Source organism: Neophocaena asiaeorientalis, unplaced genomic scaffold (genome assembly GCF_003031525.2).
Source record: "Neophocaena asiaeorientalis asiaeorientalis breed wild unplaced genomic scaffold, Neophocaena_asiaeorientalis_V1.1 scaffold19, whole genome shotgun sequence".
NCBI lineage: Eukaryota > Metazoa > Chordata > Mammalia > Artiodactyla > Phocoenidae > Neophocaena > Neophocaena asiaeorientalis.
This window is the reverse complement of record NW_020173388.1, coordinates 5738100-5752448: the sequence shown is the minus strand read 5'-3', so window position 1 is coordinate 5752448 and position 14349 is coordinate 5738100. Positions and strand designations below refer to the sequence as shown.

The 14349-nt window shown below is 37.8% G+C and overlaps 1 protein-coding gene across 2 annotated transcripts in view; it reads right to left on the bottom strand.

Moving 5' to 3' along the window:
* CHIC2 (cysteine rich hydrophobic domain 2) overlaps window positions 1-13763 on the bottom strand; it is a 91228-nt gene extending 77465 nt beyond the window's left edge. Inside the window, exon 1 of one of the 2 annotated variants that reach the window (XM_024746655.1) lies at window positions 13274-13763. In XM_024746655.1, the coding sequence (XP_024602423.1) occupies window positions 13274-13392 (119 nt within the window). In that variant the 5' untranslated portion in view covers window positions 13393-13763. The remainder of the gene's footprint in view (window positions 1-13273) is intronic. The other variant, XM_024746656.1, reaches the window with a different exon arrangement.
* Between the last annotated feature and the right edge of the window lie 586 nt (window positions 13764-14349).

Below are 14349 nucleotides of genomic sequence, written 5' to 3'. Positions count from 1 at the left end.
TAATATACAATAACATCAATATAATTTTTTTTCTACTTGAATCTTTTATTTGGCATTAACTAGGTATGTTATCATAAGTAAACAAGTTTGGGGTTCACTAATCAATAGCTTTCCTGAATGCATTTCAACCTTTTCTGTAGTTCTAGTCTACATAATCCCAGACTTCTTTTTAACTTCGATTTTTAATTTTTCTGTGTTCCTTGTATCTCCTCATATTAATGTCTCTTAGAATTCACTAATGCATTGTTATTTCGAATTTTGTCTTTTAAATACAGAAGTACAAGAACCTGATTTCTTCAACTTTGTTTTGTGCTATGTTTATTTTCCTTGTTTCTGAGTTGCAGTGCTATTTTTAACAGTGAAGGTTTTAAAACAATAGAAAGACTAAAACTGTATGAAATTAATTATGATATACCAATTTGAAAGATACTACACAGCTCAAAACCATGTACACTAGAGAGTAGCCTGTTACTCTGCGTGCCTGACTAGGAGCTCCCTAAGCTCTGGTGAATTAGACCACAAACAGGCATCTGCTTTAAGAACAGCTAATTCCTGGGCTGGCTAGCAGCATATGGGATGGCAGGGCCTACCCAACTTGGACAACATTAACTAACTCAATCTGATCCTTTCTTGAGGTATCTGAATAAGAGACAATAGCTGGCAACATGAAGCTTAAGCGGAAGCGGAGATATAGTAAAGTCATGGATAAGTAGAGGTTAAAAAGAATTTTAAAAAAAAAGAATAAGCTGAAGCCAACAGTAAGCAGAAACTATGAGACAGAGGCAAAAAGGAGTCTGCCAGTTCACGACTGCAACAGCAGAAGCTAGAACTGAAAGAAGGTAAGTCGCTGTGACAGACCACTAGACCAAAGGACACTTGCTGCTGAGAAAAATGACAGAATAACTTCATCACCAGAGCTGCACTCAATTATCCAAAATAGTAATATTCCAGTCTCCTTGAAGTCTGGCTATACAATGGCAAAGTTTCCTGTCTTTAGTCTCCATGCATTCTTACAAAAAACGTGCACTGCTTAAGGCCCCCTGGGTGGTTCTGTTCTTTGAAATCTAACAGAGCCTAATGTTTCAGACTATGTAAGAACCTGTAATAATATTGGCAAATGTTCCCGATGTGTTAAATGAAAAATGCAGAGTACAAAATACTTTATAAGTATGGTCTCAATTTTTAATGAAAATATTTATATATACACAGAAAAACAGAAAAAGTTTATCCATCAAAATATTAATAGTGGCTAACCCTAGGCAAAAATATTACGGGTGACATTTCATTTTCATAATTTCATGTTTTCCAAATTTTCAAAAATTACATATATTAGTATTTTAAACTAAACAAAATATTTTAATAAGGACTAGGAACAAATACACCAAAATATTAAATGACCTTTTCCTCTTGGTGATTATAGATGGTTTATTTTCTGCTTCACTGGGAAGTACTACTTTCCAATTTTTAATAATCTTTATGTTTTTCATTATAATTAGAAAAAGCATTAAACCTGAAGAAAAAGTAGATGATTAAAGGAGTTTTGTTTTTACTTTTAACTCAGCCTAAGGAAATATATGTGCAATTGACATGCCTAGATTTCAAGATAATTCTACTAGTTTTAAAGTATATTTTAGAGTATATTTTAAGGATTTTTAAAGTATATTTAAATATATATTAAGTATACTGTAAAGAATTTTAAAATTAAATAGAAAAAAATAATTCCTAATTCCACAACAGAATCTCAGAATCTGAGAGCTAGAAAGGACCACAACTATCATTTATCCAAACATTTAATTTTACAGATGAAGAAATTGATGCATAAAAGGCAAACAGCTTGGGTCTCATAGCTAATTAATATGTAGGATCTAGGCTAGAGCCTTATTCTCCTGAACCCAAGCCCGGGGCAATTTCTACTACAGGACAATGCCTCTAATAACTTTCTCTGTAAGCATAGAAAATGTTTATCTCCTTGAACTGGAAACTCTAAATTGAGAAAATATTTGAGAATTGGAGGGAAAAAACTTTTTCCATCAAACAGAAATTATAAAACTAACACATAACAAATGTTAAAATTCTCATACGGATCTAGGGGGGAAAAATCCGTTTTTGAGCTTTTCACGTTTGTATCTAAAATCCCAAAACGTATAGGATTTTGTTATAAGTGTTTCTGTTGATGAATAATATAGAGAATGCTTAAGTTTGTTGCTCTGGTTCAATAAAATAAAAGCAATAATTAAGTAAACAATACCCTGGAGCCAGACTGCCTTGATAGAAATCTTGATACTGCCTTTTCTAGATGTGTCACTTTGAGCAAGTTTACCTTTTCTGAGCCTCAGTTTCCCTATTTATATACCAGGGATAATAATCACCCCTAACTCATTAAATGAGTTCATATACATAAAGCACCAACAGTGCACAGTATAAACTCTGTATGTTTAACTGCTTTTATTATTATAAAACAATGTAAATGTATGCTTAGTTTTTATTATGGTTATCATCCTTCTAATAAAGTTGACAACATTATCATTTAATGTCCACTACAGATAACGCTAAATTAGAGAATGCCCAGATCTCAATGACTTCACAAATATCCTCTTCAAATAGCTTAGCAAATAGAATAGCCGATGATAAAACTGGCTACTGTTAACTGTCAAAGATATTCCAACTTTCTGCCAACCTCTTCAAGGTCAGGGGTAATGTGGAGGAAACAGGGTACATAGAGAGGTGCTGGGTTCAGGCAAAATTAAACAGTTGTAGCCATCATGGGCAAGCATGAGGCCAGGAATCCAGGCAGGTGAGACAAAGTTTGAAAAGCGCAAAGAAGTTACTGTGGTGAAAATATAAGAGCAACACAATGGAGAGACAGAATGCCTGAATTCTAACCCTGGTTCAGGTATGAACTAGGTATATTATCTCAACAAAGCAAATCTACCTTTTGGTTTTATTTGCCTCGGGTAAGACAACATGCTTCTGAGGATCATTTATGGCCCAAAAGTCAAATGCAGTCTCAAAGTTTTTAAAAAAAAAAAAAAAAAAAGGCAATATTTTCTAGGTTCACATTTTATAGGTGGAACAGCTGCTGTAAAAAAGCAAGAAAGTTTTAAACATATATTCTTGTCAAAAAAGTTTGAGAGTTTTCCTCTTTGCAAGAGAAGGTTGTCTAAAGTTTGTACTCTACCAAGCCTGGCTCACCTCACGTTCTGACAGAGGAAGCACTATGAAAAAAGAGAAAGCACAGAGTAAGAGGAAGTAGAGGAGTTTTAATTTTAAGTAGAAAGTAGGGTAGGATGCATTAAGATAATTGTGAAAGATCTGAAGGTGAAGGAATTAGCCATTTGGGTATCTGGAGGGGAATATTCCAGAAAGTGGAACCAGCCAGTGCAAAGCCCTAACCAGAAGTGTGCCTAGAATAACTCAGGGAATGGAAAGGAGGCTTGTGTGCCTAGACTGGGGTAAACAAGTGAAAGAATGGTAGAAGGCAGAGAAATGGGCCAGATCAGGTAGGGTCTTACAGGCCATTAAAAGGAACTTTAATTCTGAAGATGGGGAGCTTCAGAGAGTCTTGATACAGAAAAGAGATGTGATCTGACTTATGTTTTAAAAGAATCACTGTGGCAGATGTACCAAAGAGACTGTAAAGGTTGAGAGGCAAAGGTGGGAGCAGGGGGAAGAAAAGTATTGAGTACAAGGCAGAAGAGAGAATGATAACTCACACCAGCAGTACAGATGGTAAAAAGTGGTCAGATTTTGGATATATTTTGAAGACGGAGCCAACAGATTGATTTCTTGACAGATTATAGGCAGTGAAAGAGAAACGGGGACATCAAGAATGTGTCACAGATTTTTTAGTCTAAGCAAATAGGATGCCAGGTCTGTCATCAACTGAAAATGGGAAGGCTGCACTTGAAGCTGATTTGGGGGGAAGATTATAAATTCAGTTTTGGATATTTTGAACTCTGAGACACTTGACCTGTACAAATCTATAGACTAAGAGAATTTTATCTTCCTGTCGATATGACAACACATATGAACTAGAAATTTCAGATTCAACCTGAACACATGGGTTATGCAAATGGCAAGTGAAGACAACACTTATTTCCTAATGCTGAACTCTGAGCTCAATGGAATCAGCTTTTTCGCTATTTTGGGAGATGAAGCCATAACCATAGACGAAATTAACAGATTTCAATGCATAAAAATCACGGTTTAAATTCATCTGGCTGCCTTAATACACATCTGAATATCAATGTGGCTCATGGAAGGATAGAACTGAAAGTGTACTATATTTACCCAGAAGATACAGAACCCCTGGAGTTGGAGACATATATATGTCTCATAATATAACTCTAAAAATTTTAACTGTGTGACCAAATTCTGTACATTTGGGTTCAACCAGCTCTGTGAAAGTATAATCTCATCCATAAACTAGTGAAATCAAAAATTTATTTAAATCATGTATTACAATCAGTCTATCATAACCTCATAATTATACACAGTTCTATAATATTCTAGCATTAGAATTTTACTAATTTTCAATTATTAAGCTATTTTCAAGTATTAAGAGACGATTACATATAAAGCAATAAAGTTACGTAAATGTATACTGATTAAACTTCATGGTATTAACGTCTGATGATTTAGAGATTCAACTAATCCAACTCAACTACTTTACATTACCTGTACCAGACCAAGGAAAAAAGACCTTATATAAATTTATATATATTGTAGAATATTCTTCATATTTATATAAATACTATGAGCAATACAATGATAAATTATGTTCATTTAAGAAATAATATATAGTTGAATTGGTTTATAGTACAGACTACCAACATATCAATTTCAAGTAACATTTATAATTGAATAGTTTAGAAAGGGCAGAGAAAGAAGGCTGGATACACAGGAACTCCTTCACTGCACTAATCAAGGACTCCATTGTAATTATCAATACAATGCAAGATCAAAGAGAATAAAACAAGATGCTCTTGCAGGAAGCATAAAGACAGACAAGACAGACAAACAGAGATACACATAAACATTCACTTCTTATCAATCAAAAGAACAAAGGTAAGTTAACACAAAGTCCAACCAACTCTACCCTAAGTAAACTTCACTTACTAGATGTAGGATGGAAAAGAGCTCAAGAAGAAAATCATTTTTCCAGATCTTTGAGAAAATTTCAATCCTTATGTAGACAATTCAGTTTTAAGTGTAAGCATGTAAAAAGCACAGTGTTTTCCTCCTAATGAACAGATCATTGTCAAACATCACACATCTTGTAGCTTCAAAATCCACGATCTTGTGGGAAAGCCCCTCTCCACTTCTGCAACATCCTGTTCTCTTGGCATACTAGCTGCCATGTGGCAGCAGAACAGGAAATGTAGGTATGTCATCAAGACAGTCTCCAGTCAACAGTAAGGGCAGCCACAGTTCTTTGACCTCACCCTCCACAAAGCCAAAACAAAAACCAAAAACAAAACAAAAAATACCACAATTGGGGAATGAGATGGCAAAAGGGGCCAATGCAAGTTCTGCCATACCTCATAGGAAAGTTGCTAAATTTGATGGTTTACAGTTAGAACTGAAATACCTCCTTTATCTGAAGTCCATCACCCTAGACCAGGCCACTATCATTTCATCTTTATTGTTCCAAGAGCTCCTAACTACTCTTCCTAGTTTCACTCTAATCTCTCTGCAATCCTTTCTGGCCCCTACCTGAGCTCACCAATCTCATTTCAAGAAACTATCTCCTTTGTTTCCTACATTCTAGCCACAATACAGTAGTATCCTTTCAGTTCCTCAGGGAAGCCGAACTTATTTTGCTGTTCTCCAGACTTGCAATGCTCTTCACAGGACGCTTTCACCCTTCCTAAATGTTTCCTTCTCAGAGGGGTTCTCCCTAATCACATTATTTTCTATCAGAGACTCTAATGGTCTCCTTCACAGCAATTTTCTCAGACATAATTTGTCTATTAGTTGTAAGCTCCAGGAGGGCAGAGAACTATGCATGTTTCATTCGTAACTATATACCCAGAGCCTCACATGACATTTAGCATAAAATTTAATAAATACTTGTTAAATTACTTATCAGGAAACCTCAATAAGACAGTTGATAATGATTAGTCAAAAATACTCTGAGCAAACAAGTATCTTAAAACCCAAGTATTAAAATTCAAGCATCTAAGTCTAGCACTCAGAACCAACTTCTCTTACTTTTACACATAGCTCTAATAAGGTTGGTTGTCTCATTTCCAACCTACAGCTGATCAATTAGAAAGAAAAGAAGAATGTAAACAGAAAGCAAAATCTTTCACATGTGAAATTCAAAAGAAAGTGCCATTTAGAGAAGATCCTCAAACCCCAAAATACCTCAACAGCCTGGAAGAACATCACTGTGTACCAATCTGTTAGTATCTTCTTTTGATTAGATGTTTCCCCTACTCAATCAGATAATTCTGATTTATGCTCAGGCTCTTGCTTTAAAGCAGGAAAGCATATGTCACATTTTAGACTGATTTCCAAGAAAACGGTAAAGATTAACCAAAAAATATGCATGAAGGGATAAATATCAAAATATATGGTGATCATTTGCTGAATGCCTACTATGGGTCCAGGTAATCAGATAAATTATTTCTGACTGTCACACCTAATCTCTGAGGTAGATATCCCTTTTTCAGATGAGAAAACTAAAGTTCAGAAAGGTTAATGGTTACAGTTAGGAAGTTTCTGAGAACTGAAATCAATCTGCCTGACATCCAAGACCACACTCTTTCCACAGTACCATCTATTGTTTTCCAAATGCATCTGATATAAGAATCACCCAAGGTCTTATTAAAAATAAAAATTCCTAGTCTTCCCCTAAAGATTCTGATTGGGGATGTCTTGGGTAAGAACTCGAAATGTATATTTTTTTAAATGTCCTTAGTGACTCTGATAATCAGGCAAGTTTAAAAAATATTGTACTGGGATTAAGCTAGACTGTATGAACACGGAAACACTGGTAAAAGATCTGATTTTACAAGTGGATTCTGAAACAAATTATGAAAAGTCACCAACAAATCTTACACAGAAGATACTGGAGTAAGGATACCTAACAGCATCTGTTGCTGTTATATTTTAAAGCTTAATTTTATTGTGAATGAAATCTTAAGTAGCTTTATAACAGATATGAAAGCTAAGCCAGACATAGATACTAGAGAGACTTAAAAGATTCCCTTCTGAGTATATAGTTAGTCTAATGTCCTAGGTGTTTAACCTGCTAGGAATATAAACTCAAGTTGGAATTCAAGAGCAGCTCTCATATAACATTTTTAGAGTAATGTTATTTAGAATAATCATATTTAGTATGTGATTATTTACCATGGTAAATAATTTCATATCATTTATGTCCCACCATTTAGTTCCTATATTCCACTTAGCTAGACACATAAAAAATCTTAAGTACTGGTTAATTTCACATCTGTTGGCAGAAATTCCACATTGAACTGTTTGGATTGGAATATCATGTGAATTTCAAATTCAAATACAGTAAAATTTTGAAACTTCAGTTTACTACCATATTTCTCATTTCTTCAAGAAAGTTTACCCATTGAGAATTTTTGGCAGTTAATCCAGTTAAAACATTTAGCATTTTTTCTTCTTCATATTATCAGAGATACATTCAATGCTATGTTCTAAATCAAACTAATTTCCTCTCAAATTATACGGAGTAAGAAAATTCTCTAGGAAAAAAGTATCTACTTTAAGTTGACAATTTCCTCACATTCACCACACTTTGTTTTTTAAGAAAAGAATCAGCCTGCCCTGTGAATCATGTGGAGCAAACAGAAGCCCAGACTTGGGCATCAACCCCTATTCTTCTTTGCCTTTGGTATCCTGGCTTCTCAATTCCCTGGCATTCTTATTTTATTGTTATTTTAAAATGATAGGTATATGACATGGGAATTAATTTCCTTTTATTCCTATTTACATTGCTCGTATTTTCTTCCTCTCCTCTTAGGCAATCAATTAAATGTATTTAACATGCATCTTTTCATTTGTATGTGTTTTTACAAAAATGAATATGTTTGTGCATGGATTTTTAATAAATGAATATATACATTACAAAAAAAAAAAAAAAGAGAAGCCAGAGAATTTCCTGGCGGTCCAGTGGTTAAGACTCTGTGCTTTCACTGCCGAGGGCACGGGTTCAATCCCTGGTCAGGGAACTAAGCTCCTGCAAGCTGCACAGCACAGCCAATAAATAAATCAATGAAATAAGACTGGCCACTTATCTTATAAATGTGATTTCATAAGTGTTCTATTGTAAAATATTGTTTGCCTTCATTGGTAGGTACAGAAAGAAGAAGAAAACAGTTATTCCTTTGACAATTCTAACAAGATCCAAAGATGTATGCAATCACCTCATTTATTTAGAGAACATTTCAGGACCTATAACATTCCAGACACTATATGAAGCAATGGAGAAATAAAAACCAAGAAGCATAATTCCTACCCTCAAAGAACTATCCAGCTTTGTGCAGAAATATCAATAAGATCTTCAAAAATCTCCAAACAAAAAATTTAATCTTTAAAAATGGAATAATTATGTCAGGTGGAAGAAAGGAGGTGGGAGTTATAAAATTTAAAACAAACTGTTAAACTAAAGTGAATCTGTTATTTGGGCAAATCATGTTCAGGTCTCTTGTTGCTAACCACAGCATCTAGAAGCAGTCTTGGTCCAATACATTTCAAGACAATTTTTTTTTAACTCTACCATCTGAAAGGTCAGTATACACTAAAGTGTTCCTGTGATGTCTCCTATGCAAAGATCCTATTGTATCCCAAAGTGTTCCTATATTTTTTCAAGTCACATTTCTAAATCTTTCAATTTTCACAGCTTAACTGAGATGAAGACAAAGAGAGTGATGTCCCACAGCCATTGATAAAAACTGGTAAAGGATGAGGAATTATTTGTGGACATGACAGGAAGATTATACCTCAGAAGAAAGTACCCGAAGACACAATAATTTAGTGAAATTAGAAACAAACTCCAGTAAAATAAGTTGGCTCTATGACTGGGCTTATGTTAGAAGTCAAAGATTATACATGCCCTATGAAAGCTCCAAGTTTGATTCTGATATAGGAGGGCATGAAATGAGACAGGAACTAATGTCAGTTATAATAATAGTTTAGATAGGAAATACTGGCCTAAAACCAGTTTTAAATTCTAATTTTTATATTAACACATCACTATCATCATTGTGAAAAATCAAACTCTTCAACAAATGATCATTATATTTTACACAAATTTATTCTAAGGGGCAAAGAACGCCATAATTTAAAAATATTAACAAATTTGGCCAATACCACCTAATAAGTTAATCAGTTTTTTCCCCTCACCTTCATTACATAATAATACACACACACACACACACACACACACAAACAGGAAATCTACTTTTAATTGAAGTGGGAGTTCAAGCCTTTTAAATTACATGTACATAAACATTATGCAATAACAGTAACTTATCATTTCCCTCTCTTCCTTCAAATGCCACTTTCCTCAAAATATGCTTCTGCACAAGATTTCTTCCTGTTGGAGCTGCCACCCTGTTTCATATTGCTACATGCAAATCCAAAAATGAAGGAAATTATTATACTCATCTAGAAGAATATCAAGAAAGAATACTGATCTTTTTTTTTTTTTTTGGCGGTACGTGGGCCTCTCACTGTTGTGGCCTCTCCCGTTGCGGAGCACAGGCTCCGGACGCGCAGGCCCAGCGGCCATGGCTCACGGGCCCAGCCGCTCCGCGGCATGTGGGATCTTCCCGGACCAGGGCATGAACCCGTGTCCCCTGCATCGGCAGGCGGACTCTCAACCACTGCGCCACCAGGGAAGCCCAAGAATACTGATCTTAATGGAGGTACACAGCTTAAGCCTGATTTGGGGTCAACATGAAAATATTTTATTAGAAACTACATTAAAGCAGGCTTTGTTTAGGCAAATTATACATTTTAAATACTTATGTTCCCAAAATCTGATTATGCCACAAAACTAACCAAGACCTGCCTGTGTAGTAGAAAATGGAAGGTGACTTAATTTCTCACGTCACTATAATGACGTGCCAAATTACATCATATGAGAATATAGTGATGTCTAAAATGAGAGTAATATTATAATACGATGTAGTAAATCATAGGGGGAAAAAAGAGTAGAAATATTCAACTATAAGGGTCTACTCAAAAGTGAAATCTGTGAAAAACACATATGGATGGCTCTGTATCTTTTCAGATTGATCTGTATTACAGATGATTCTATACATTACACTATAATTGCCTTTCAAGGGAAAAGGGCTCTGAACAGTTCCTTAGTTTAAATAAATGGGTAGGGGGTAGGGCAGCTGCAGTGATTAACCAGTCTTATTATAACTATTTTAATAGCTCTTCCCATTTATACTTAAGATTTTTTTTTTGATGTGGACCATTGTTCAAGTCTTTATTGAATTTGTCACAATATTGCTTCTATTTTATATTTTGGTTTTTTGGCCGCAGGGCATATGGGATCTTAGCTCCCCAACCAGGGATCAAACCCACACCCCCTGCATTGGAAGGCAAAGTCTTAACCACTGGACCGCCAGAGAAGTCCCCCCATTTGTACTTAAAGGCAAGAAAAACTGAATATGCTCAACAGCTATAGCAACCCATAAACACCAATTTCAGAAACTTTATAGGTGTTAACTGGGTTCCTATTGGCACAGTAAGCCTGTGAATTATATATGACAGAGTCATGTAAAAAAAGTTTTGCATTACTGTTACTATATTTATATATGGCACCACAAAACAGGATTAGGTTTTCAATGCAGAAAGATTCTTATTAATCCTCACTGAAATATTTTACACAATAATTTAACCTCATACAAATTGTCTAGAAATGGAAAAACAAGACTAAAGTGAATCACTATTAGGTTTGAAAACGGCAGTTCGGATTTCTTAGTACTGTGCTTTACTCCTATGTTTCTCAAAGTGGAACACGGTGTGTGTGAATGATAATAAAGGCTAATATCTATTGAGCACATTACCATACAATGTGATGAATTCTTTGCATGTATTTTCTCAATTAATCCTTAATAATTTTAACAGTGAGGGACTATAACTATCCCCATCTTAAATGAAGAGTCTTAGATGTAAATAATTTACCCAAAAAGTGGCAGAGGATAGATCTGAACCCAGAGCCTGGAACCAAGGTAACAGGAAAGAAAGGGAAGTTGCTGAGGGAGATCGCAGAAAAATTAACTCCCCTCGTAGAAAGGCATACTGTTTACTGGTGGCATATAGTTCCTCTTATGCTCTGGAATAGTGGTTTTCAATCCTGGGTACATATTTGAATCACCTGTGGAACTTTTTAAACAAGCTATGCAAGCCTGGGACACTCACTGAGATAACTGGCTTTCAACTGGGGCACAAGGCTTTTTTTTTTTTAAAGCTCCCCAGGTGATTCTAATGGGCAACTAACGTTGAGAACCACTACTAATTCTCTCCACTCTGTTAACCTCTCTAAGCAGCCAACTAAAATCAAATTTACTAATCACCTATTTGGTTCTGAGCACTTCGCCTATTATATTTTCCATCATGCCCAAGAAAGTACTTAGCTTTTCTTTCCTTTTAACAGAGGAAACATTATAACTATAGTTGCACCTTTTTAAATAAAATATTGCCAGCTTTTTTTTTTTTGACAAGAGGAATGTAAGGGGCAGGGTGGGCAGACAACATGATAAAGTTTGAAAACTCTTCTTTAAGCACTCCTTAGGTTTAAAAGAATGTAAAAAGGTCCTAATAGTCAAACAAAACTTAAATGGCAGGCTCTGAAGACTTAAAAATTTCTGTGATGTGTTTTAAAAAAAAGATTTAATATCCCACTATATTTGGTTATATTCCTTAATTCTGCTGGTGATAACAGTTAAAATACTAAGTAACTGTTATTGTGGTGATAAATTCCATTGTCTTCTCATGGCACTGTGACAGCACTTAGGCAGCGTTTTCACCCTGGTTAAGTCACCTGAATATAAACTAACAGGTGCTAAAGAAATCAAAGCATTACATAAGCACACCCAAACAACAATATGGCTGGTCACATCATGTATTGAGAAATGCAAGGGTTTTTGCTGACGATCTTATATGAAAAGTCTTACTGTTTCACTGAAAGTTATTCACTGCAAGACCGACTCACCCTAAACCAAAAATATAATGAAAAGTGTTCCAGTCTCAGACTTGCTGGCCCTTTTATTTTACTAAAAGGGTGAAGTGGGGAGATATCTGACAAGCATGAAGTTTGACCTAGGATTTGAACAGAGATCTAAAATGAAAAACAGTATAAATACTTCAAGTTGTACAAAACTCTGGACTTCTCAGAGAAACATTACAAAACTTCCTGCTTCCAGACAGCTCATTATTTGGTTCAAGTCTTCACATTCCTTTATTAGTCATGACCTTTCAGAAAGCTCTCCTTCCTTATTGTTTGAATAATATTGCGCTTTTAAAATGTTGCCAGTTGGACTTACAGGAACCCTTATCATATGAAGAAGCCATCCCAGAGTTCATGCCCAAAGGAGGGACTTAGATTACTGAGAACCCTCAGTAACCTGAGCGGTGTGTGCCCATCACAGATTTTTTAAATTATGTGTAAGCATACATCGTTCTGCATCTTAAATATATACGTTCATCTATACTTTTTATCATATACAATTACAGGAACTTGCACTAGTTCCGCAGAAACTGACTCTGCAAGAAACTGGGAAGACCTGTGGGTGTGTGAAATACACAAGGACAGGGAACCACTCATTACCGATCGTCACTGGGGTCTCACCCGGCCCAGATCTGGCCTCTGAGCCATATGTCACTAGGCTCAAAGGCACAGACGAGGAGACAGAAGCACAGGGTAACTGGATGAGAAAACAGGGGGAGACACCTCAGAAACGCGTATTTCCACCCCAAAGCTGAAGGGGTGGCCGGAAGGGCAGACCCTGAAGAATAACGTTCCTTCTGGGATCCGTCAAGGCGCCCAGGCCCGAAGGGCCTACTAAGAGGGGTGCGGTGGGAGGGAGGGCACCGTCTGTCCCCACTTCAGAGACCGAAACCAATGAAAATAAAGCAAGTTTTCACTTCCTGGTCGCCTACTCCTCCCGCAGGCCTCCGACACCAGACGCACACCGGGGCGGGAGGGCCCCCGCGGAGTAAGGGGCCCGCCCCAGCCCTGCACCTCCCGTCCTCGCCCTCGCCCTCCTCCGGGCCTTACACGGTGACGTGACCGGAGCCGCGGACCACCACCGGGTCCGGCGAGTACTTGAGCAGCTGCTCCTCCAAGGCCCGCTCCTCGTCCTCCTCCTCCTCATAGATCTCGTCGAAATCCGCCATCCTGAGCCTCCGAGGCCCCCTGCCCGAAGGGGCCTGTCCAGAGGCTGAGGCCGGGATACGGGCTGGCAAGGCGGCGGAGGCTGAAGGGAGTCGCTGCCGCGGGCTCCGAGGCCGCGGAGTTCACTCCGGGCTGTCTCGGCGTCGGCTACAGAGGAGATGGGGTCCCGGCCGTCGCCGCCGCCATTACCGTCAGCAATAACAACAACACAATGTCAACATCCGCCCAAGAGCCGACACCTCCACCAGCGCCGCCGCCGCCACCGCCTCCGCCGCCGTCGCCGCCGCCGCAGCAGCAACTCAGGCAACCACAGCAACAGCCTGCGCCTCCTGCAGCGGGAGCACCGGGCTACGGCATCGCGAGACTTCCGGGAGGGCGGGCAGGCGAGCGGGCGCGCGAGCACGCGGGCTGGATGGCGGGAGCGCGCACGTGAGGCCTCGCTACCTCCCCCAGGTCGCTTTCGTTCTTCCACTTCCACTCGCCGACGGCTCCTCGGACACGCGCTCCCGCAGGCGCGGCACCGCCCCCCAGCAGAGGGGTCGCGGACCCACAGAGGGGAGTGTCTCTGGGAGCTGGTGGCGTTGACCCCGACTCAAAGAACAGATCTCTGAGTGTCCAGTGGGGCACTTAGTTCCCCAGAGTAATGTCTAACCGAAACAACAAAAAATAAAAACCCTGGTTGGAATAGAGAATTTATTGTGTATGTGGTTGCCAGTTTATCTAACAATCGAATCTCACTTTTCGTCAGTTTTTTTAGTCTGTGATGAGAACCAGAGTCTGTACTTTTCCAATTTGAGGAACCCAACAGACACACTGCAAATATTTTTTGTCCACTATAATACAAGATTTTTCAAAACATATCTAAAATCAAACATCTTGTCCCATTATCCCCTTAAATATAGTCCAGTAGATGAGGCCAATTATGCTGATTTTTTTTCCTACAAGAAAACTCATTTTAG